The following is a 26,746-nucleotide window of genomic DNA, read 5'->3' on the forward strand; positions in this document are numbered from 1 at the left end:
CTCCACAGGTTAAAACACTATTTTTTTTTAATGACGACATCACTTTAGCACATTTACCGAGCGACTGAATCGCCCAAATTTGACCCCTTGAAGCAGAACGTTTAAGGAAGACTATTGTTTTATAACCACTGTGCCTCTTATATCTTATTTACTGTCCCAACCCTAACACCTCTTCAGCAGCCAAGACCCCTCCAGCCCTCTCTTCGCCTCATTGCTGGACCAAATGGACTGTGCGATATTGCCCTCTCTCTCTCTCGGGTTGTTCTACCTCAGAAAGCACAAGAGGATTTTGACCCCCATTCAAGGCGCCACTTAACCAGGTTGTTCTGAACTCGTTTCTGCAGTTAGAAACAAATAAGATTAGCATTCCTGCGTCATTATTGTATTTAAATATTATTTGATCTCTGAAAAATCAAGTGAATTGATTGTATACAAATTGGCCATTTTAATGAATAGGATTTATATATTATTCAATAAAAGAGTACCTAACTTCCGATTTGTACAAACGTTTTTTTTTGTCTAACAAGGAGTTAGACATGAGGAACCCAATGAAATTGTCAAAAGCCAACCACGTACACCACACACCAATCCATCCCCAACAATATGTAGATATACGGAACAAAAATATAAACGCAACGTAAAGTGTTGGTCCCATATTTCATGAGCTGAAATAAAAGATTACAGAAAGGTTCCATGAGCACAAAAAAGCTTATTCTTCTCAGATTTTGTGCACACATTAGTTTACATCCCTGTTAGTGAGCATTTCTCCTTCGCCAAGATAATCCATCCATTTTACACGTGTGGCATATCTGATTAAGACAGCATGGTCATTACACAGGTGCACCTTGTACTGGGGACAATAAAATGGCACTCTAAAATGTGCAGTTTTTTCACACAACACAATGCCACAGATGTCTCAAGTTTTGAGGGAGGGTGCAATTGTCATACTCACTGCAGGAGTTGCCAGAGAATGTAATGTTCATTTCTCTACCATAAGTCGCCTCCGAAGTTGTTTTTTGCGAATTTGGCTGTACGTCCAACCGGCCTCAAAACAGCAGACCACGTGTAACCACGCCAGCCCAAGACCTCCACATCCCACTTCTTCACCTGCGGGATCGTCTGAGACCAGTCACCCATAGAGCTGATGAAACTGTGGGTTTGCACAACTGAAACGGTCTCAGGGAAGTTCATCTGCGTGCTCGTCGTTCTCACCAGGGTCTTGACCTGACAGCAGTTTGGCGTTGTAACCAATTGCAGTAGGCAAATGCTCACCTTCGATGGCCACTGGCACGCTGGAGAAGTGTGCTCTTCACGGATGAGTCCCAGTTTCAACTGTACCGGGCATATGGCAGATTGAATGGTGTCGTGTGGGTGAGAAGTTTACTGATGTCTACATTGTGAAAAGAGTGTCCCATGGTGGCGGGTTATGGTATGGGCAGGCATAAGCTACGGACAACGAACACAATTGCATTTTATCGATGGCAATTTGAATGCACAGAGATACCCTATATGAGATCCTGCGGCCCATTGTTGTGCCTTTCATCTGCCGCTATCACCTCATGTTTCAGTATGATAATGCACGTCGCAAGGATCTGTACACAATTCCGGGAATCTGAAAATGTCCCCGTTTTTCCATGGCCTGCATACTCACCAGACATGTCACCCATTGGCCGAGCATGTTTGGAATGCTCTGGATCGACGTGTTCCAGTTCCCGACAATATCCGGCAACTTCGCACAGCTATTGAGGAGGAGTGGGACAACATTCCACAGACGACATTCAACAGCCTGATCAACTCTATGCGAAGGAGATGTGTCACGCTGCATGAGGCAAATGGTGGCCACACCAGATACTGACTGGTTTTCTGATCCCCTATCTTTTTTAAGGTATCTGTGACCAACAGATGCATATCTGTATTCCCAGTCATGTGAAATCCATAGATTAGGGCCTAATGAATTTATTTAAATTGACTGATTTCCTTATATGAACTGTAACTCAGTCAAATATTTTTAATTGTTGCATGTTGTGTTTAGATTTTTGTTAAGTGTCGTATCAGTTCTCTAGTACAAGTACTATGAAACTGCGGCTCGGAGTATTGATTCTTCATCCTATGCAATGTATTCCCAGTGAATTTGTGTATATATTTTTTTGCCCTGTTCAGAAAAATGTGTCATTGAAGTTGTTAGGTTTATGTCCCTACATCCTGATATTGCCATGTTCTGACCACTAGATGGTGCTGTTCCTGCTATTAGGTGAAAAAAACGTTTGAAGATTCCCCCCTCAAGTTTCAAGTTTTATTAGTTGTATGTACGGGATACGCATAGTATACATCGTCCAACGAAATGCTTACTTGCAGGTTACGTCTCGACAATAAAATAACAATAAGAAATGATATACAAATACGAGCATAATGTAAATGGCTCAGTAGAATAGAATAAACATTTTAGCATAATTTTAATACAGGATGGCACAATTTATAGTCCAACATTTACATGTGTATTTTGGGAAGGGGAGGATGGGGGCAGTGTATAAACTGAGCAGTATAATAAGAGTAAAAAAATAATCACATGAAAGCAACAACAGCACCATCTAGTGGTCAGAAGCTGGTAATATCAGGATGTAGGATGGGACATAAACCTAACAACTTCAGTGACTAATTTCTTTGAACAGGCGGAAAAAAAACACCAAATTCACTGAGAATACATTACATAGGATGAAGAAACAATACTCCAAGCTGCAGCCCCATACTACTTGTCAGACATAGAGAACTGATACTGTATATTCAATGTTGGGTTGGGTTGGACTTTGACCATTTATTTGGATTCCTTATGTCTTACTCATTGTTAGAAAAAAGTTTGGTCCAAATCGGATGTTAGGTACTATATTTATTGAATATTATATGAATCCTATAAATTAAAATGGCCAATTTGGGTGCAATCGATTTGTCTCTGAGACGAATTGATTGCACCCAAATTGGACATTTTAATTATATTTCAATAAAATATTGTTGCAGGAATGCTAATCTTATCTGTTTCTAACTACAGAAACGATTTCAGAACAATCTGAGATGGTGGGTGTCAAATGGCATGTTGTTACAGAGGAGGAATGAGGGAAAGAACGAGTGATCATCTGCAATAGACAAGAAGTGGCGAGGCTGTTTTGAAACCCGAGTAGCCAGTGGTGTTTGTGGTGGGCGAAAAAAATCTCCTCTTTCCACCTGTAATGTAAACAGCTCCTAAATTGTCGCTGTGGGCATTAATGCATGATATAACCCCTCCTCCCTGTTCCTGAAGGACAGGAGGCCTTGCCAGGAAGGCAGGCAGACAGACCACGGCTCTTCACTGCTCAAAAGGCTGGCTAAATGAGGTCCCTGAAGCCGCAGAGAGAGAAGGACGAGAAAGAAAGAGAGAGGAATGGAGAGGAGAGAAGAGGGGCTGAGAGGGAGAGAAAGATGGAATGGAGGAAAGGAGAGTCGAGGGGCCGAGAGGAGAGACCCAGAGGGACTGAGATGGTTGATGTCAGAGTCCTAATCACAGTCATTAGCTGCACCGGTTTGTCCACTGGCATGCACACACACACAAACACACGCACACACACACGCACGCAAACTCTCTCGCACACACACCCTGGCCCTACTGGGAGAACTCACGTTCACTCTAATAGGTTCCAGGCTTTCCAGGAAAATGGGCCTGCAAGGGAGGGAGCGCAGAACAAGAGACTCCTTGGCTGTACAAAGAGTGCAGGGTTTAAAGTCGACCGTTTTTGGGGGGGACAAGTTCTTCGGGGTAAAACCGGCTGCTAATTTGCCAGTTGGAGATAGTTCTCCAGGCAAACTGACTTCGGATGCACCCCAAATAGCACCCTATTCCCTCCACTGGGAATAGTGAGTCGTTTGAGACGCAGCCTATATCCAAACGTCGGCTCTGAATTATCAGCACATTTACATTCCCAATAACCTGATAATTAGGAACAACCAAGGGGATATAGTTGCCGGTAAACACAAACGATGAGTCACAAAAAATAACATCTGGCATTAAATTCACGCAGCAATATCAGGCTTATAAAACCTATTGGGCAGTAAATCTGTCGGAATCAAAACTAAACCCTGGGCCCCAACTATTTGGCCATACAACGTAGAAAGAGCAACAGTAACTGATTAAAGTACCCTCCAACGTGAACAAAGCAAATAACAAGGTGCGTCTATTCCGTACAGTGCACTATTTATTACTACCAAAAGTAGTGCACTATACCATATAGGGAATAGCTAGCCTGGGTGCCAGTCTTTTTGTGCCAACATGCCACTCCTTGCCACTCATTATCATGCCAAACAGATTGGGTTGACAAATAGTTGAAATTATAGCACAAAAATTATCCGGGACCAGGCTAGGGAATAGCCCATGAGGGTCCGGATTAAATATGGCGCACTATATAGGGAATAGGGTGCCATTTTGGATGCAACCAAGGTCTTACCTCCCGGGGCTTGACGTCGTGGCCCACGGCCTCTCTGTAGTACTCCACGTTCTCCGTCATAAACTCCTCCCCCTCGTGGAACAGCAGGTAGGACTTGGCACACTCCATCGCCTCCTCCACCATGTTCACTGGAGAGACAGAGAGAGAGAAAGAAGACATTATAAAATGGACGTTAGTGTTACGTTCTGTTGTGTTGCTTTGACAACACAATTGAAAATGGAATTGAATATTGAAATTGAAAGAAAGGGGGTAGAGAGAGAGAAAGAGAGAGAGAGGGGAACAGAGAGCGAAAGAAAGAGAAACAGAGAGAGAGATAAATCAATAGAAATAAGTTTCAGGCAAGGTGGTGTTTAATGAGTCTGTTGACAGGTAGAGAGGTTGAAAAGACCTCCATCCATCCTTCTGAGCCCCGCCTAAACAAGAGGGACTGTCATCACACCTCCGTTACAGACTCCCTTCCCTGAACTCCCCTGTAAGACTGCATCCCAAATAGCATCCATGGAGCTCTGGTCAAAAGTAGTGCACTATATAGGGAATAGGGTGCCATTGGGGATGAAGACAGTATGACAGACACTTCCTATAGGTTTCCACTCAAAGTTCGGTACAGGTCCACATGTCATAAAGCAACCCCTAGGTCTAAATGAGATTTTGAAGTCTAGCGCGGCTCAACATTCCAGGGGCATGACCACAATGGAGCAAGCAGCAGTAGCGCTACAACAGTGAGAGGTTGTCAGAGGCTAGGTGAGGTACTGGAAACACACACACACACACCGCTGCTCCAGGCTCCAGGCTAGGGCAGTATCTCCCGTCCCTAAAGTGCTTACAGCAAGTAGTGAATTGCAAGTAACACACACACTCATGCACACACATACATCCACCCGGACACGTGCGCTTTACCATATTGTAAAGTAGTTGGGCTCACATATCACTTCCTGGTGGGGCGGCCAGGCCTGAGGCAGCAGCATTTCTGTGGTCAGCGCGTCTCCTCCTGGTTCCCAGGTCGTAAACAGTGAGGGGCTTTGAGGCCGTAACCCCCCCCCCCCCGACAATGTCACTGAACGGATCATTGAGGAAACAGCTTCCCGCAGAGCAATGTGAGGCTGCTGAGTGATGGGGAGACTTGACTTGACAGGCGACTCAAGACTTGTCGACTTCCAGTCATTGCACTAACGCTAGTTAGCATTGGCCTGCGAAACTAACCCACTTCCCTCATACTGGACACAGATACATAAAAAGGGCATCCATGAGTTCATCCGACTCTGGGGAAGTACATAAAGGGCATCATTGCCAAAATCCTGAACTATCCCTTTAAGTGCTGCTGCTAGGAATGATTCACTGAGCTCTGTGTTTTTCCTAGGATCCCATGAGCCAATTGGGTTTATTAGACATATTCTGATGAGCTCATTGGCTTTTCCTTCCTTCTCTCCTTTCCTATGTTGACCTGCCAACCCGCCCCCTTCCTCTAATGTCTGATCCCCAAACAGCTCAGACTACACAAATGCTGGTGGCCTATTATGAACAACAACAGACCAGATCATGGACAAATGTTGCTGAATCAGTTTGAGTGGAACAGTGTGTGCTTCTCTATTGAGGTGTGGTCCTGGTCTGTTTGGTGTTGATTGTCTGGGCCTGTATTCACAAAGTGTCTCAGATTAGGAGTGCTGATCTTGGATCAGGTCCACCCTATCCTGATTCATGACAATCTAAAAAGGTCGAGCTGATCCTAGACCAGCACTCCTACTCTGAGAAGCTTTATGAATACGAGTTCTGGCCTTTCTAATCCCTGCCTTTTCAAATGCCCGCGACCAGGTGTTCCTCAGCTCCCTGTCTCTCAGACTCAACAGGGGAATACTGACCTAATTCATGATAATTCGATATAGGTGTGTTATTGTTAGTGAATAAAAGCCTGTACACACGACATCCCTCCAAGATCTGAGTTGGCCATCGCTGCAGTCTGAACACCACACCCTGTGGTTTGGAACGTCGGCAAGCAGTGTCAGGTAGGGTAAAGCAGGGTGCGGTTAGGTAAGACTTGGGGCTGGATTCAATCCGTATTAGGGGGGGAAGTATCTCGGAAGATCCACATTCAACTGCGAAGGTAATATCCGATTGAGCCGACACATGCAGCGGTTTTACCGCGAATGCAGTCTCCACGAACGCGGAAACGTTGCCTTTAAATGGCCATCTAGCTACAGCGCGGATCTCCGGCTATACTTCCAGCCCTTACTCTGGAAGCGGGTGAACTGCAGGGAGTCGAAACGTAAGAGGTAAACCGAGGTGAAAGTAGGGTGGAGTAGGGTGATGTTGCTCACTCTGGAAGTAGGCAAACTGCAGGTAGTCGTAGTGTAGAGGCAGGTAGTTCTCCATGGGAGACAGACGGCCGGGCCGGGTCGACAGGTCTCTCACACACTCGTGTTCACAGTGCAGCGCCTGGGTGAAGTGGTCTGAAACACACACAGGAAGGTGGGTGGGGATACAGGGGGAAGTCATATATTCATAAGCATTTTTCAAGCAGAGTTTTAAAGGAAAAGCATTGAGCCGTGTGATCACGACGAGGAACCATTCGCAATGCCTACCGTAATGTCTCGTGCAGTGTCGTCATCCGACTGACTGCCATACATTCTTTATTGCGATCACAAAGGTTTCTTTTCAGCCAGGTCGCCACCGATTTACTGTAGATATTGTGCTTTGCGTTCTCCGTACTCGATGTGCAATCACTATGGACACGTCAGCCCAACACTTGGTTCAGATTCAGTGGCTAGTAGATCCAATTCAAAATGTGTTTTCTTTAAAATGGACCTAGTGACATGCATGTATAAAACTATCATCATCCTTTCTCTAATGACAAACAAAAAAAGAACGAGATGGCCGAGGTGGGATTCAGGTTAACCAATGTCCCCCTGTGACATGTTCCTGTGAAATCACAGGTCAGACAACCGGATACTCCTGTATCTCTATAACTAAAGAACACCAACAATAATCTCGTCTTTCGTTGCTAGTCTTTGCATTTGGCATTGGTTGCTCTCACACATGGAATGGAGAAAAGAACACCCTAAGTTCATCAACAAACATGTCCGTTCTTTAGGAGAGTCAGTCATGTTGATTTCATGGAGCCGTTGTGTAAGGTTGCTGTATCGTTCCGTGATGTCAGGCTGGAGGGGCTGGGGGCAGGAGTTGGAGAGGAGGAGGGGGACAGGAGCCAGATGGAGTGTTTGTGGCCAGTGAGGTTGAGCGTGAGCATGTTGTCACAGAACCACACTCTGCATTGAGGAGAGAGGAGAATGGAGGCACAAGCTCTCCAAGGAAGAGATGTCCCCTAATATTGGGTGAACTTAGAATTCTCAAACCATGTGGCCGGACAACTTTATTTTGTATTGCTTTTAAGTCTTTTAATACATTTCTAATCGGGTTAACAACACATTATTCTAGCTAGCTGTTGGTGTAGGTAGCTATCAAGTAAACAAAAGAGGGTTACATTTGATTGGCTGTCACGAGCAATTTCCATCGCGTTTGAGTTGCTTCGTGTATCAGCAATGTTTTTTGAGATGTTGTCACTTGCAACTGTAAATAGAATTGCACAAAAGTTGCTTTGTGTAACCCCTTATATTGTGCCACCCCCAAAACCACGGAAGAAAGTACGTTGGAAGACAGTAAACCACTACAGGATCACATAAATATATAACATTGTGAATACAGTAGTGTAAAGGAAAATGAATACCTTCCATTCACATGTACACTACATGACCAAAAGTATGTGGACACCTGCTCATCGAACATCTCATTCCAAAACCATGGGCATTAATATGGAGTTGGTCCCCCCCTTTTGCTGCTATAACAGCCTCCACTCTTCTGGGAAGGCTTTCCACTAGATGGAACATTGCTGCGGGGACTTTCAGCCACAAGAGCATTTTAGTGATGTCGTGCACCAATGTCGGACAATTAGGCCTGGCTAGCAGCGTTTAGGTTTCCCTTCAATGGAGCTAAGGGGCCTAGCCCGAACCACGAAAAACAGCTCCAGACCATTATTCCTCCTCCACCAAACTTTACGATCCACACACTATGTGTTTATGTTTTCAAATGTATGTCAATTATAAAGTCTTTTGTCTGTAATGTCTTTTTCATTATGTGTCGGAACCCAGTTAAACTAGCTGTCGCCATTGGGGATCCTAATAAATCAAGTCAAATCAAATGCCTTACCATGTAACGTTACTTCTCCATCAAGATCAAAATAGCACTTAAGACTTTAGACTCATTCAGCACTTGAGGTACATAGTCCCACGGTCAAAGAAACTACAATTGCGCTGATTCTACGGTTGTTGAAGCCCTAGGGAAAAATGAACTCTTGGCATGATTAGACATTGAGAAAAGCCTCATCAAAGCCAAGACTGTATGTTTTTGGCATGTTTGCGCAATGATACGAGTGATTGAGACAAAGCATGCTTGCCATCAACTCAGCTTAGCTTCAAGGCCACCACAATACCGCTAGCAGCAGAGCGTTCTGTGAGGGGAACTGCGCAACTGGCTAATGTCAACACAAACACAGCTGACTACGCTTGTGTGTGTGTGTGTGTGTATAATTGCATAATCACATGACTATTTTCCAGTGCTATGAGAGGCCTGACACCCCTGTCACCACAGGAGGTTGGTGGCACCTTCATTTGGGAGGATGGGCTTGTGGTACTGGCTGGAGCAGAATGGTATCAAGTACATCAATCTCATGGGTTGATGCCATTCCATTCGTTCCGTTCCAGACATTATTATGAGCCGTCCTCCCCTCAGCAACCTCCGCTGCCTGTTACACATCCTTCCACATCAGAACATCCAACATTATCCAGCTGTGCTGCTTCTGGGCCCACATTCATAAAGCCTCTCAGAGCAGGATCAGTTTCCTTTTAACACATAATGAATAAGATTCCATTAAGAAGGGAGGACCTGATCCTAGATCAGCATTCATGATCTTTATAAATATGGGCCCTGGAGTCTATGGACTCACAAGCTAGGCCTGACGCAATGACACTTTGGACTAACAAAAATGCAACAATAAGACAGTACGTTAAGCGAATGCTTTCCCTCAATGGAGCATTAATGCCAGCCTGTACACTGAGTAGTCGCTGACAAGACTTTATGGAGAAATTATGAAACTGAAGTAGTAAAAAAGGAAAACAAATCTGAAACAATTCTCTCTCTCAGTTCAACGGTTGTAGACGTAGGGCTGGATACGTGGGGCTGTAACTGACCAATGAGTTCACCAAACATTGACCAGACCTGCTCTGGATGACTTTGTGGTCAGAAGCTTATGGCCATGGCTGATGAGGAGAGGTGATGCAGAGAGAGAGAGCGAGAGAGAGAGAGTCAGTGACGAAAGAGAGAGGATGGGGAAAGAGAGAGAGAGACGGTGAAGATTGAGAGAGAGGGTGGGGAAAAAGAGAGAGAGACAGTGAAGAAAGAGAGAGAGGGTGGGGAGAGAGAGACAGTGAAGAAAGAGAGAGAGGGTGGGTGGGGAAAGAGAGAGACGGTGAAGAAAGAGAGAGAGGGTGGGTGGGGAAAGAGAGAGAGACGGTGAAGAAAGAGAGAGAGGGTGGGTGGGGAAAGAGAGAGACAGTGAAGAAAGAGAGAGAGGGTGGGTGAGGAAAGAGAGAGACAGTGAAGAAAGAGAGAGAGGGTGGGGAGAGAGAGACAGTGAAGAAAGAGAGAGAGGGTGGGTGGGGAAAGAGAGAGAGACGGTGAAGAAAGAGAGAGAGGGTGGGTGGGGAAAGAGAGAGATAGGTCCTGGGGCTCTGTTTACAAACACAAACAGACCCCACAGAGTCCCAGGTTTCGACCCAACCACATCATGAGAAAACAAAAAGATAATTACTTGACCCATTGGAAAGAATTAATACAAAAAAACAAAAACTAGGCAGACCTGGCTCTCAAGAGAAGACAGGATGTGTCCTCACTGCCCACAAAATGAGGTGGAAACTGAGCTGCACTTCCTAACCTCCTGCCAAATGTATGACCATATTAGAGACACAAATTTCCTTAAGATTATACACAAAGATTCAAAAACAAATCCAATTTTGATAAACTCCCATATCTACTGGGTGAAAGACCACAGTGTGCCATCACAGCAGCAAGATGTGTGACCTGTTGCCACAAGAAAAGGGCAACCAGTGAAGAACAAACACTTTTGTAAATACAACACACATTTTAGTTGATTTATTTTCCCTTTTGAACTACATCATTACAACACTGTATATAGCCACAATGTGACATTTGAAATGTCTCTATTCCTTTGGAACTTTTGTGAGTGTAATGTTTACTATGAGTGTAATGTTTACAACTTGCTTTGGCAATGTAAACATATGTTCCCCATGCCAATAAAACACTTTGAATTCAAAGGATGGAGAAACAGAGAGAGAGCGAGAGAGAGAGCGAGAGAGAGAGCGAGAGAGAGAGCGAGAGAGAGAGCGAGAGAGAGCGAGAGAGAGCGAGAGCGAGAGATTTACAAGCAGTGCTCACTATGGCTGTGTCTTTAGGCAATAGCTAGGCACTGCTGGCCCAGTTGGCCCAGTTTCAGACTGTTGGCTTTTTGGATCATCTAAGATGGTAACAGAGCAAGTCAAAAAGATGTCAAAAAGGCTTTGCATGTGAACACACACAGAGACAGCCAGAGGAAAGAGTAAAGTATATGCACACCGTACACATTTGTCTCCAACTGTGTTGGACTTCACACAATCAATACACTGCTCATTACTTTTCCTGCACTCATCTCCGCCCGTTTAGAGGTTCTTTCAAGATGTTCAGTGGTCTGTTGGACCACTTAGCCAAAGACAGACTCATGGCCACAACAATGTTTTAAAATTACAATACCAGGATATTACACAGGAAATGCCAAGAACCAAAATATGTGTGAGGAGTCATGGGTGTTTCAAGCCTTCTCGGTCATTTTCCTTGAGTGGCCAAAAGAGATGAAGGGAGGTAGTTTTAAAATGAACTGTCCCATGAAGTAGTCCAGGTGGAAAAGTAATTTATCTGAAAAAAAGTATCCTCGAGGAGGTAACTTACGGTAAGTAGCTCTCTCTAAAAATTTATGGCAGAACCACATGAGATATGGCGTAGGGGTATTTGCTGTTAAGTAGAGTGTACCAGTACTCCCTTCATAATGAAAAAACAGTCTATTTATTTCAAGATTCATGTTGTTTTAAACTATTAATATGAAAAAAAACAGACCATTTCCAAACTGAGGGAGTTGTTTCCGTCAAATCAATAAAGATTCAGTTTGCAAGAACGATTTGGCTAAAACATGGCAGCCATCTCAAACTTCACCTCATTCAATTATGTTCTGAGCAATGACTAATCTTCGACACTAAAGTGTGACATCAAAAACAAGTCACCATAATTATGTGTGCGCTGTCAGGCCCTGTGAAAGAGAGACATTGGGCTGTTTACACAACAGTTTGTGATTTCTTGGCATTTGGCAACCTAGCGGTCCAGAACGCCCTCTCTCTCTCTCTCTCTGCATATTTTCCCTCATCTGCCTTTTGACCAGAGCTGGAGAGTCACAGATTACATGTAAGGGATTACAAAAAAAACAGAAACTGCAATCCGTTACATTACCAGCAAAAATATTGTAATCAGATTACAGATACTTTATGAAAAACTAGATGATTACTTCGAGGATTACTTTTAAATTCAGAGGATGTTTTCGGGAAAAAGATATTTGACACTTCTCCGTTTTCTCAGTGACCTTCAAATCAGCATTGAAAAGGCGCAAATTTAAGTTTAAGACCACTATGATGACGCACCAAATGTGTTTGATGGATCGCGGGAAAAGAGCAGAAATAGGCTTTTGTAGGCTGCAGTCCAAGCTCTGTCTTCCAATGGTGCGACTGCTGTCGGCATCCAAAGATTATCCAACTTGACTAAACGCTTGGAGGTAAGGATGACAGCAGTGGTGTAGTCTACGGTGATACGGATATCACTTATTATTGATATCTACATCGCGCATTGATGTGAGTCACACTGCTGCTCTCTCATTTAGCTATTTGCGCCTTACGGATTGTGGTTGTTGTGGATGGCTGTTCACAAATATAAATGTGTATTTCAACCCAATAATGGTTGAATTCAAGAAGTTTAAGCTGCATATCAATCATTGATTTTGAAACCAGTGGACAGCCAGTGAAAAATGCGCTCTTGCAACAAACAGCTGCATAGTGTGGATCCCATCCTATAGAATAACAGCTGCATAGTGTGGATCCCAGCCTATAGAATAAAAGCTGCATAGTGTGGATCCCATCCTATAGAATAACAGCTGCATAGTGTGGATCCCAGCCTATAGAATAACAGCTGCATAGTGTGGATCCCAGCCTATAGAATAACAGCTGCATAGTGTGGATCCCAGCCTATGGAATAACAGCTGCATAGTGTGGATCCCAGCCTATGGAATAACAGCTGCATAGTGTGGATCCCATCCTATAGAATAACAGCTGCATAGTGTGGATCCCATCCTATAGAATAACAGCTGCATAGTGTGGATCCCATCCTATAGAATAACAGCTGCATAGTGTGGATCCCATCCTATAGAATAACAGCTGCATAGTGTGGATCCCAGCCTATGGAATAACAGCTGCATAGTGTGGATCCCAGCCTATGGAATAACAGCTGCATAGTGTGGATCCCATCCTATAGAATAACAGCTGCATAGTGTGGATCCCATCCTATAGAATAACAGCTGCATAGTGTGGATCCCATCCTATAGAATAACAGCTGCATAGTGTGGATCCCAGCCTATAGAATAACAGCTGCATAGTGTGGATCCCAGCCTATAGAATAACAGCTGCATAGTGTGGATCCCATCCTATAGAATAACAGCTGCATAGTGTGGATCCCATCCTATAGAATAACAGCTGCATAGTGTGGATCCCAGCCTATAGAATAACAGCTGCATAGTGTGGATCCCAGCCTATAGAATAACAGCTGCATAGTGTGGATCCCATCCTATAGAATAACAGCTGCATAGTGTGGATCCCATCCTATAGAATAACAGCTGCATAGTGTGGATCCCATCCTATAGAATAACAGCTGCATAGTGTGGATCCCAGCCTATAGAATAACAGCTGCATAGTGTGGATCCCAGCCTATAGAATAACAGCTGCATAGTGTGGATCCCATCCTATAGAATAACAGCTGCATAGTGTGGATCCCATCCTATAGAATAACAGCTGCATAGTGTGGATCCCAGCCTATAGAATAACAGCTGCATAGTGTGGATCCCAGCCTATAGAATAACAGCTGCATAGTGTGGATCCCATCCTATAGAATAACAGCTGCATAGTGTGGATCCCATCCTATAGAATAACAGCTGCATAGTGTGGATCCCATCCTATAGAATAACAGCTGCATAGTGTGGATCCCAGCCTATGGAATAAAAGTGGGGCTTTTATTGCTCAATCTAATTCAAGCTGATACATTATTTTTCTCCCCTAAAGGACACATGCTGAAACCCGCACACTTTTGATAGACTTAAAGGGGCAATCTTGTAGTTGCTACATCAATTTTGGGATTTATAAATGATATATACTGTATATCCATTGATTCTTGAAGAATATAACTTATTAAATGCCTCATGAGGTTAGTTCAACTGTCACACTCCATGAGAACCCAAAATATAAGCTTGTTTTTCTCCCAAGGTTTGTAAACATTGTAAATGTAAACCGACACTGTATAGCCTCATAACATGGTTAAAACAATCATTTTGATATCATGGATGGTCAGTCCTTGCATCCATAGCTCTGTCTGTTCATCTGAGAGTGGTTACATTTCTCCAGGCCCATCTGTCACGGTCGTCTGTAGAATAAATGGACCAAGGCGCAGCGTGCGTAGAATTCCACGTGTTTAATTATTGAAACTCACCGAAACAATACAGGAACAAACTAAACGTAATGGCGTGCTCACAGGCACTACACACACACAAAAAAATATATATAATCCCACACACAACAGGTGGAAAAGGCTGCCTAAATAAATATCCCCAATCAGAGACAACGACAGACAGCTGCCTCTGATTGGGAACCAGACCAGGCCAACGTAGAAAAGGAAAAACTAGACTACCCACCCTAGTCGCACCCTGACCTAACCAAAATAGAGAAATAAAAGGTTCTGTAAGGTCAGGGCGTGACACCATCCCTCAGCTTTTTACTAAAACAGAGGCCTCCGTTTTGTTATTGTTTCATCTGTGGATTTGCCCTTTAAACAGCTGCATATTATCAAGATAAAGTGTCACCAACAAAAAGGTAAATAAAAGGCCTATAACAAATGCAACATACGCCATTCATTTTTTACATGTAAATAGTGCTGAAAGCAGGCCATTCCATGAGCGCAGCATTTATTTTCAACTCAAATCAATGAGCGCAATCAGTCCTCCTTGACAACAAATCATAAACAACAGACTAGGGCTGGCTAATAAGTCCTTAGTTTTGGGGTCATGCTCACGTAAAACAATTTGGCAAAACTGTACTTCCATATTTCCAAGTCCTATTCTTGAATATTTCAGGGGTATAACATTTATTGGAATGACTGGAATTCTGATAGACTTTGTTTTTTTATGTAAATATGTAACGTATTATTATGTGTAGTAGAAAGCGATGGGTTAGAAGAAGCCTACATAACCAACCCATAAAGTAAAATTGAACATCCATATATGGCCAGCTATGTAAACTTTAACATTGATTTATCCTGCAAATAGATGTCGTTCAGTTGGTAACATACATTTTTGTCTTCTTCTAATGCCTCTTAAAGGGAAAGTCATCTAAAAGTAACGGAATGTAATCAGATTACTTTACTGAGTTTGGGTAATCCAAAAGTGACATCACCGATTTTGGACAGGTAACTAGTAACTGTAATAGATTACATTTAGAAAGTAACCTACCCAACCCTGTCTTTGACCATGTACCAGCCCACTGCCAGTGAGCATGGCATAGCCGTATGCCATTTCAAAATGTCAAAACATCTGAAAGCAAGAGATGTTTCCCATCCCACATTAAAACTCCACTTCATAACATAATAAATGGCTGTTTTTTCACAAGGCTATGTTTCTCGGGGGGGGGGGGGGGGGGGGGGGGGGGCATTTTGCACCAGGGGGTTGTGAGCAATGTGAACCATCACTCAAAGTAGAAAGCTCTGTTTTTTAAATAAAAAAATACTACCCCTGGCTGCTGAGAGACTCCTCACTGCAGTAAAGTAGCTGTGAGCACAGAGAAATCAAGTACCAGTCAGCGATACAGCATACAAAACAAGCAGCTCACACCCACGCAGCGCATATTACATATCCATATATATCTATTCACAGAGGTCAACAAACTGCGCGGTGTCAAAATCCACCGAGCAATCAATCAGCGAGTCACAAAGGAACAGAGTACAACAAGAGTTGAATTCGAATCAGAGCCAGAAAACTACGATTTGAGTAAAATAAACGATATATAACCAGATGTGAGACACCACAGTGTTAGACACTGCATAGACTGACTATACAAAACATTAGGTATACCAAAGAACACAGTGTATATGTGTTAAAGGCACTACGTAGACAAAACATGGGAGCTGTTATAAACACTACATACATACCCAGCCATCGCGTGTCTTAAGACGTCTCAAGACATGGTGACAGCTGTGTACTTAGCCATTACATAGGAGGTGTTAAAGATACACAGACACCGCACAGAACTACATAGTGACTGACCTGAGACCAGTTCGTATAGGCTGTAGCGGTAGAGGACATGGTCCTGCTCCTCGAACCTCTGGGGCCCCTGGCAGAGGGCCCGACACTCCACGTCGGCCCTGTAGTACTCCTGGAGGGCCTCCTCGAACAGGGCGATGGCCCCCTTGTAGTCTGCACTGTCATACAGCTTCACCCCGGCTGAGAAGGAACTCTGTGGGGAGAGAGGGTGGGAATAGGAGAGGAGGATAGGGGAGAGAAGAGACACAATAATAGGAGAGGCAGAGAGATATAGGGAGACAAAGGCATAGAAAGAGAGAGGATGAGAGCGATGGGGGAGAGAAAGCGGATAAAGAATTTAGCTCAGCTTGCGACCACATCTATACACATCAAGTTGTAGTATAGACAATCATAGACAGCTCATACAAGTTGCAGCTGCCTGCTAAATGACAAAAGCACAGAGTAAACAGTGTGTGGTCTGTGTCTGTGTGGAGAGACAAACCGGCAGTCAGGCACCACTGCAGCACTACAATGAATGTGACAGTGTGTGAGCATTGACAACATCCCTCCACAACCAAACCTCAATGAGCTTCAGTGCTCTCCACGAGCAGCAGTCAATTATCTAAACTCGTCTCCGCTCATGAAATTGCACTGACCACTGTCAGCCAAAAGACTTGGATCACGGATAACCACCAACACAAAGAACCCTTTACACATAGAGCAGTCACACAATGCACTTGATTTAGAATGGTAATGCACTTGATTTAGAATGGTAATGCACATTATTTAGAATGGTAATGCACTTGATTTAGAATGGCAATGCACTTGATTTAGAATGGTAATGCACATTATTTAGAATGGTAATGCACTTGATTTAGAATGGCAATGCACTTTATTTAGAATGGTAATGCACTTGATTTAGAATGGTAATGCACTTTATTTAGAATGGTAATGCACTTGATTTAGAATGGTAATGCACTTTATTTAGAATGGTAATGCACTTGATTTAGAATGGTAATGCACTTTATTTAGAATGGTAATGCACTTGATTTAGAATGGCAATGCACTTTATTTAGAATGGTAATGTACTTTATTTAGAATGGTAATGCACTTTATTTGGAATGGTAATAGCTGAAAATGTGTTAAAAACAGACACTGGTTCAGCTAATGCGAACTGGCACTCAATGCTCTGGCTAGGTACTTACTGTTTTGTAGGCACGATGCATATGGCACTCAAAGAAACACAGAGACCTGCCAACACCAAAATGTTCAATAGAAAGACTGTACACCCATTTCTGTTTGGCAGAAAGAGGCAAGAGGGTTTAAAAGAGAAAGCCCAGCCTGGTCCTGCCAAATAGGCTTGGGCGGTATACCGTATATACCATATGCCAGGGTACTTGGAAAAAGCCACGGGATGATTTTTCAATACCGTCAAAAGTACCTCTCTGAAGTTTTAAAATAAAATGTGAATATTCTCTAGCTACTTTTTAAGTTAATATCCGCAATAACCTTGTGCAATACTTCAGGAGATAAAGCAGATTGCGTTCTTCATTTCACCTGTTACATTATTTTCCATTGTGAAGCTTACCGTAGTTCCCCAGAACAGTGGAGACAGTCACACGTTTGTTTGTAAATAGCACAGCGGGAGAAAGCAGGAGCTGGCGAGATGATAGCCTTCAATATCTATCAGTGAGTCTCTGTTGTGCAGCTCCACATGAGGTGATAAAGTTACACTTGTATGCAATCCACTGCTAAATGTTAGCCAGATATCTTATAAAGGCTTTCTGCTGTGCTTGAGTGGTCCAAGAGCTCTTGGTGAGTTATCTATACAGCTGCCATTTTTTCCCACTGGGTTTCCTACTAGTGTTTATTTTACCCTTTGTTCTTCACTCCTCTTCTAGAAAAGGTTCAAAAGCTGCACCATCGAGAGCATCGGACTGGTTGCATCACTGCCTAGTATGGCAACTGCTCGGCCTCCGACCGCAAGGCACAACAGAGGGTAGTGCATATGGCCCAGTATATTACTGGGGCCAAGCTTCCTGCCATCAAGGACCTCTATACCAGGCGGTGTCAGAGCAAGGCCCTAAAAATTGTCAAAGGCTCCAGCCACCCCTAGTCATAGACTGTTCTCTCTGCTACTGCATGGCAAGCGGTACCGGAGCACCAAGTCTAGGTCCATGAGGCTTCTAAACAGCCATAAGACTCCTGAACATCTAATCAAATGGCTACCCAGACTATTTGCATTGCACCCCCTCCTCTGTGTACACTTGCTACTCTTCCTTCAGAAAAGCATGCATCACAACTTTGTTCATTTTCACAATTTATCTGGTTAATTTTCGCTTGAAAATATCCACACTCACTGAAAATGATATTCGGTAGCTACCAGCTATGCTTGTATTAAAACTGTATGAGCTGGATTTTCCTGTCTTAGCAATTAGTTTGTTTGTTTTCGTTAGCATTAACTAACAGCGTCTATGTGATTTCGCAATTACTTGTGCAGATTTTTTTTTGCATTCTGGTAATAGACACCTAATGGGATTGTTTTTGCCTTTTTAGTGCCTCCTTGTTTGCTATGCCGGTAATTCCGCAAATTCCAAAAAGGCAGAAGAATGGTATGACGGTATGAACATCTGGATACCGCCCAAGCCTACTGCCAAAGCAATGGTAAGGGAAGCTCTGATGGAGCCTATGTCTGTCTCTGGACCTGTTCCAACACCATTCAAATGCATCCTTCCTCCCTTTAGGTAATTACTAACCCATAAATTGATTGGATAACTAAAAGTAATATTTTATTTTTATTTTTTATTTATCCTATTGCCATTATTTTGTTTTTTTCCATGTTAATTTTATACCCTGAGAATTCAGATTATTTTGAAAATATTTTTAGTGTCGGGGGGGGGGGGGGGGGGGGGGGCATTGAGTTTTCATTATTGGTTAGGTATATCATGAGACTGTCTGCAAATACGTTTAGTTTATATTCATGTTTACCAATACTGGTACCTGTTACATTTGGGTTCTGTATAATTCTTTCTGCAAGTGGTTCAATACGCCAGTGCAAACAGGAGTAGGGAGAGAGGACATCCCTGGCTTGTGCTCCTTTCTAAACTGATGTATTATTTGTATATATTTTTCACTTTAGGACATTTACATAATATTTTTATAAATGTACTATTTCAGCTGGAAAGTTTAAAGCTTCCAAAGTTAGAAATAGAAAAGGCCATTGAAGACAGTCTCATCGTTGCAACTCCCCAACGGGCTCGGGAGAGGCGAAGGTCGAGTCATGTGTCCTCCGACACATGACCCGTGAAAAGGCGCTTAACACCCGCCTGCTTAACCCGGAAGCCAGCTGCACCGATGTATCGGAGGAAACACCCTTCAACTGATGGCCCGAAGTCAACCTGCAGGTACCCTGCCCGCCACAAGGAGTCCCTAGAGTGCGATAAGCCAAGTAAAGCACCCCCGGCCACACACACTTCAGAGTAGTGTCTGATGTCCTCCCAGTCACCCCGCCCCAATCCCTTGGAAAGAGCCCCTCTCCACTCTCACCAATAACCACCATTGAATCAGAACTATAATGACCAACAAGGAATAATAATGAATCGACATCCTCTCCTAATCGGTCCAGAACTCTTATTAATTTTACCGCAGGTTTGCAAGTCACAAAATCAAATTAAAATTAATTATAGTATAGCATGTAGTATAGTTAAATTGTTCCTTCAAATCAAACCAAATGTATTTATAAAGCCCTTCTTACATTAGCTGATATCTCAAAGTGCTGTACAGAAATCTAGCCTAAAACCCCAAACAGCAAACAATGCAGGTGTAGAAGCACGGTGGCTAGGAAAACTCCCTAGAAAGGCCGGAATCTAGGAATAAACCTAGAGAGGAACCAGGCTATGAGGGGTGGCCAGTCCTCTTCTGGCTGTGCCGGGTGGAGATTATAAGTATAAGTTCCCTCTCCCTCGCCCATGCCAAATCCTCCCTCTCCGCCTCCCAGTTTTCTCCCCCCTTTTCCACACACAAGCAAAGCTTATCACCCCCTCCCATCCTGGCCCTCACTTACCCACCCAGGCAAAGTTTATCCCAACTTTATGTATTTTTTCTCACCCTCCATTCTTCTTAGACACATTAACACACATCCATATATCAACTTACTCATCCATTCTCCTTCACTCACATACAGCATATACCCCGTGCAGCCACCCACCCATTCTCTCCCACCCTCCTACACATATTCACCCTCCTTCACACTCCCATTCATATGCACAGACACATACACGCACATACACACACTCACACCCAGTGGTGTGAAGTACTTAAGTCAAAATACTTTAAAGTACTACTTACGTCGTTTTTTGCGGTATCTGTACTTTACTATTTATATTCTTGACTGTGACTTTTACTCCACTACATTCCTAAAGAGTATAATGTACTTTTCACGCCTTACAATTTCCCTGACACCCAAAATTACTAGTCACATTTTCAATGCTTTGCAGGACAGAAAAATTGTCTAATTCACTCACTTATCAAGAGAACGTCCCTGGTCATCCCTACTGCCTCTGTTCTGGCAGACTCACTAAACACAAATGCTTAGTTTGTAAATGATGTCTGAGTGTTGAACTGTGCCCCTGGCTATCCGTAAATTTAAAAAAAAACTAGAAAATTGTGCCATCTGATTTGCTTAATATAAGCCATTTGAAATGATTTATACTTTTACTTTTGATACTTAAGTACATTTCAAACTAAATACTTTTAGACTTTTACTCAAGTAGTATTTTACTGGGCGACTTTCACTTTAGTCATTTTCTTTTAAGGTATCTTTACTTTTACTCAAGTATGACAATTGGGTACTTATTCCACCACTGCTCACACCCATCGAACAATTCTTGACATACATGCTATATTTAAGCAATAAGGCACGGGGGAGGTGGTATATGGCTTTTCCTATGCACGACGCGCACCTAGACACAGCCCTTAGCCGTGGTATATTGGCTATATACTACAAACAAAAGTGCCTTATTGCTATTATAAACCGGCTACCAACGTAATTAGAGCAGTAAAAATAAATGTTTTCTCATACCCGCGGTATACGGTCTGACATACCACGGCTGTCAGTCAATCAGCATTCAGGGCTCGAACCACCCAGTTTATCATTTCTCTTTTGTATTGTCTTTTCAGTGTCCATGTAGCTCATTGGCATCGGCTACTTCTATCGTTACTTCCTAGAGAAGAACAATTACTTGGGGACAGTAGAGTTTAGATTGTATTGGGGGAAGGGGAAAATAATATTGTCTCAACTTAGACATCACCATGTCTGATTATCGATTTTTACGTCATGGAGGTTGGAAAGGAAGGATGCCATTTAAAGGTAATAAAACAGGCCCTGAATTTGTACACTAATCAAACAAGTTGGATTCAAATCATTCTCAGTGGAAAATCCCCATTGAGAGTACTTTGGGTAGGGATGCATCTTTCTCCAAACTTTCCCAAAATTCCCATAAATGCGGTTTGGAGGATTCCTGGGATTTCTGGAAAACCAGGGAATTTGCGGGAAAAAAGATAGCAGAATTGTTGTAACCCTAGCCTCGAGAAACAGGCAGTTACACACTCTTACCTGATGAGGTCGGGCCTCTCTGTCCACAAAGTGGTCCTGGTCGGATCCCTCCAGAGCCTTGTACTGCTCTAAGTTCTGATCCATTTCCACATGCTCTGGGTTGGCCTGGAAATAGGTGTGGGCCGCCGCCGCTGCCTTGTCCAACTGCTTCAGCTATACGAGTGAGAGAGAGAGAGAGAGAGAGAGAGAGAGAGCGAGAGCGAGAAAGCACGTGAGAGAGAGAGAGAGCGAGAGAGAGCGAGAGAGAGCGAGAGAGAGCGAGAGAGAGCGAGAGAGAGCGAGAGCGAGAGAGAGAGAGAGAGAGAGCGAGAAAGCACGTGAGAGAGAGAGAGAAATTAGCACAGATATCCATGAAAACCACTACACATGAGCATACGCCAGCTGCACCTGGCTGACAAATAGCTGCTTTTAGCCAAACATAGCCTTTCCCAGGGTCAAATTCATTGCGCCACAGTTGGAGAAATTAACCACACACAGATAATATAGTCCTGTAGTCCAGCTGTCTCTAGCAGGGCAGTGTGGCCACATGGAATACTTTGGTGTGGCCAAGGTAAGTACAGGACAGTGGAGTATATTAATGACAGTGTTCACCTCAGGAAGTGGGAGTGGAGACACACCCTGACCCGCCTCCTCATCACCACTCCCTTCACATGGAATATAGAGGACGGCACAGGTCTCACACCAAGATGATACACCGTCTCATTAGAGACGAGATCGAGATCTAAGGACATGATCACTTCTACTGAAGTGGCCCCTTCAATTACCTGTAATCCTCCCCCCAGGCACTGACCACAAAGTCTTTGACGACATTTATGCGGACAGGGCAGAGACTGCAGAAGCAATCAAATGAAGTAAATGGGGTGTGTACCGTGCTATTCAAAGAACAGGTTAAGGAGGCCATGACCTGACCTCACACCTTTTCTTTGTACAAAATATAGTGTTAAGATTTAGGGTTGGTGGAGTATCTACTGCACTAACAGAGAGTGGCATATCACAAGCCACAGATCAAAGTTGACCTTTAAAACCAGTGCTGACTTGAGCACAAAATGACTCCTTCATTAAGTTATCTAGTTTGCAATATTAATGGTTCTGGCTGAGCAGGAAGACGAGCAGGCGAGAAGAACCGTGACTTTTAGAAGGACACATTGTTCCCATTTACTTCCCGTCGACATGGAAACCATCCATTCCATCAATGTCACCCCAAATGATGGATTTGCTTCCTTCATCTGGAAACGTGGGAATCATACATTTGGGCACATTAGCATGAAATAATTCAGATTTTCTTCCATCCCAGACCAAATACATCAAGAATAAACTCAGAAGGATAAAACTGGGCCTGTCAAGCATCTTTGACTCCTATCAGAGAGGCCTCCCGAACAAGACAACACAGACGTGGGGGTGTTTGAGTAGAATTGCTGTGGATACTGTACAGACCTCGGGGCTGCTGGTCTAAATGAGCTCATGGTACAAATGTTAAAAAAGCCAGCCGCTGCTATTTCTCAGGCTTGGCAGCTTGCCGACGCAATCTCCGCATAGAAGTGCTCTGAACTCACTTGGGTTCCATGTTTTTAACTAGTCAATGACCTGTGTGACATTTGTTGAGGGATGGGTAGCCTAGTGGTTAGAGTGTTGGACAAGTAACCGGAAGGTTGCAAGTTCAAACCCCTGAGCTGACAAGGTACAAATCTGTCGTTCTGCCCCTGAACAGGCAGTTAACCCACTGTTCCTAGGTCGTCATTGAAAATAAGAATTTGTTCTTAACTGACTTGCCTAGTAAAATAAAGGTAAAAAAAAAGGGATCATTGACTACAAGTAGGTCTGTTTGACGCTTCATATTTACCCAGAAATGTAGTGGTCTTCCAATGGTTCTGGAAGACAGTAGCTCGTTAAAATGTTTTGGCCAAAACCATAAAGCTTTAAGAATGTTCTTGAAAACATGCTATTTCCATTGTTCTTTTTGACAAATGGAAAAAGCCAAAGTTTCTTTCCTCTGAAATAGCCATGACACACCAGTGGGTCCCACACCACCATTTGGGGAACTGACACAAAGGCTCCACAGCTGTTGAATATAACCAGACTAACAGCATCATTCACTAACAGCCCACTCTAATAGGCTAGCTGCAGACGGAGTGGATTCCCACGTGCCGTGAAATTTAAGGTCTTAATTCTGCCTTCACAAGCACCGCTGTACTTAGGACACAATGTTGTCTCTACAGTTAAGAAGCCCATATCTCCCTCCCTCCCTCTCTCCCTTCACATTAAAAGGGTCGTAAAACCTCAAATGTCGCTTTTTAATTTTTCGAACGTTTAACCTGCCTGCTCATGTCAGATAAGGAAACGCAGTTTAAGAGATTGGATCACATCAACGGGGAAAGAAAGGTACGGTTTTGCTCCAGCCCCAGTTGCGTCCTGTGTTGGTTGCTTGAAGAGCTCTCAGGGTGTTATCAGATCTGATCAAATCACTGTCAAGTCCTGACAAAGCAAGATATTTGCCAATCTTTCTCTAGGACATTGCCGGAAAAAACAACCACCTTTCACAATAGCTCACATCAAGATGTGGCATGTCATGGCCTGAGAAACATGCCCAGGACAGAGATGGACAGACTCTCAACATCGCAGGGATTCAATAACACACTCCCAAGAGATTAGGGATGCTTCACAGACCTCTGTCTGTGTGGGAGTGAGGGTAAGAGAGAGACACAGCGAGAGAGAGAGAGAGAGGTTATGGTCAGTGGTAGCGGGCGAGCAAGCAGCAGAGGTGGCTTCCTGCTTAGCGTCCAAGGAATAAGTGTACGAGACAGTGAGCTCTGTCTAGATGGGGGTCTCATGTGGTGCAACGTTAGCTCCGTCTCGTAAGAAGGGAGGTGACTATATGATCCTGCTCATTTTAAATCCTTCCTATACTCGTTAAAAACATGTCCTGTTTTAAATGGTCTGTGACCAAAGACCAGGCTCCAAGCTTGTAACTCCACTGTCAGATCTAGGCTCTTTCCTGACTAGGAAGGCTGGCCGCAAAGTCCTTATCTGGGTGCTGTGCTGATCAACAATCTCCTCTCTTTTTTTCCCCTTCTCTTTTTGCGACGCAGCCACGGAGAGGAGCAGGGGAAAGAAAAGCTGTGTGGACATGCTTGGTTACCTCTGAAAGGCCAAAGAGCGAACTGGCATCAACTACATTCCTGCACTGTCCACCTCTCCCCGTGCTGCCCAGGCTGAGGCTAAGGACCTATCAGCCAGAGGACAGCCAGAGGGACGTGGAGGCATTTTTGTGTCCCATCCAAATGCTGACTTCTCCACTTTTCCGGTAATCACGATGAATTCCGACGGACTTCTCTCCGTCCGAGAGCTAGAGCCAAGGACGGAGCTGTGACGTTCAGGAGATGAGCTGGGTGGAATCCAGTCACCTGTGGACTGTCTAGGCCCACCTGCCGTTCTGCTCCACTACTCTCCCCAGTCCTCCCCCTAACGCCTTGGAAAGGCAAGGTCAGGAGAAAGGGGTATTAAGTCCAGCTGCAGCACCAACACAGCTGCGTCTCAGCACTGCCAGATCTATTGTCTCGAGACATGAGAGAGACTAGAGCGAGAAAGACTCAATCTGACGCACGACAGCAGCACACTGCCATCCGGCTTTGATCATGAGAGGCCACAATACCATCATGAATCTGTGATCACAATTCTGCACAACCATTAAAGTGAGCAAAGTACCAAATGTAACGCTTTTACATCGTTTTAAATCTTTCTTGTGTGAAGTAGTTTCCTCTAAGAAAAACACAGTTTCAGAAAATTGTGCAATTAAATAGAACATGGCAAAGTGAGGGTGAAGGTTCGCTATGAAAATTGCCATATAAAGACCTCAGTGGTATTCCATAAGTAACATACAGGACTGAGCAGCCATTGATATAAATTGACTGATTTCCTTACATGAACTGTAACTCAGTAAAATCATTGAAATGGTTGCATGTTGTGTTGATATTTTTTGTTCAGTATAATAAAGCATGACGCAATCACTCTGATATTTCACAAAAAACATCTGCACATAAATCAAACCCCCAAATTAGTCTAAATATCCCCCACGGGATGACATTGCAGGCCCAGTGCGAATATATCAACTTTTTAAAGAGGGATTACAGCACGACCAAATAGCACTATGGAATAACATTATTAAATACTCCCAGGCATATCACAATTATTTCCATTATCAAGCAGGGAGACTCGTGTTGAAGAGTGATGTTAGATTAGCCACATCTTTAGTTTATTTTTGTGACAACTCCTAGATCACAATCTCTATTGTTGTCCCCCGCTGTGTTGCCTTGGCGACAGTCCATTACTAAACATAGGACCCCAGGACCAGGTTGAGAAGGGGACATCTGAGGAGGGGTTAGGGGTAATGAGAAAACCACACTCTTCCCACAGAATCACTACGAGGTTGATATAGACAGTCTTCTTGTAGTAAGTTATGCAAAATAGATCAATTACTTTCAGCCAACCTTTCAGTTTAACTACCAATCTTTGTTATCAACAGCTCCTTAAGACAGTAAGATTTTTCCCAAAACAAAATATTCGATTTTTCCTTTCATATTTAAAAAATAATAATTGATCAATACACACCAGCATCACCTGTTTACGCTTCAAAGCTAACAACCGTAACAACCTTACCATTAACCATCAGGTATCGAACACAGAGTCCTTGTATAGTAAGCACATGTTTTTCCCCTCATGAATTTCAAAGGTGCACCTGTAATGGGGAAATAACTAGTGCCCAGTATGCACCCTCACTCTGTCCTCCCTACAGAAAACAAACCTGTGTTATAGCCCTAGTCGGGCCGCCTTGCATTCTCGCTGAGTAAAAACCTTGTGGGATTGGCGAGAAGCCAAGTCAAATGGCCATTTGCATGTTTCTCTCCCCATGAGCCTCACACTCACTTCAAAAATATGTAAATCGCGCTGTATCCGGGTCAAAGACACAGCGCG

The 26,746-nt window shown here is 43.6% G+C and overlaps 1 protein-coding gene across 4 annotated transcripts in view; it reads right to left on the minus strand.

Annotated features, from left to right (window-relative positions):
• The window catches only part of LOC109902278 (prolyl 3-hydroxylase 2), a 90,506-nt gene that overhangs the window by 7,971 nt on the left and 55,789 nt on the right, over window positions 1-26,746 (minus strand). For all 4 annotated transcript variants that reach the window (XR_004202431.1, XR_004202432.1, XR_004202433.1 and 1 more), the window contains exons 2-5: window positions 21,779-21,931; window positions 16,189-16,378; window positions 6,782-6,913; window positions 4,470-4,597 (exon numbers count right to left, since the gene is read on the minus strand). Coding sequence is in view for 1 of the 4 variants with exons in the window: in XM_020498521.2 (XP_020354110.1) it covers window positions 4,470-4,597; window positions 6,782-6,913; window positions 16,189-16,378; window positions 21,779-21,931 (603 nt within the window). In the remaining 3 variants the exon portion in view is untranslated. The remainder of the gene's footprint in view (window positions 1-4,469; window positions 4,598-6,781; window positions 6,914-16,188; window positions 16,379-21,778; window positions 21,932-26,746) is intronic.

The sequence above is a fragment of the Oncorhynchus kisutch genome, linkage group LG13 (assembly GCF_002021735.2).
Source record: "Oncorhynchus kisutch isolate 150728-3 linkage group LG13, Okis_V2, whole genome shotgun sequence".
NCBI lineage: Eukaryota > Metazoa > Chordata > Actinopteri > Salmoniformes > Salmonidae > Oncorhynchus > Oncorhynchus kisutch.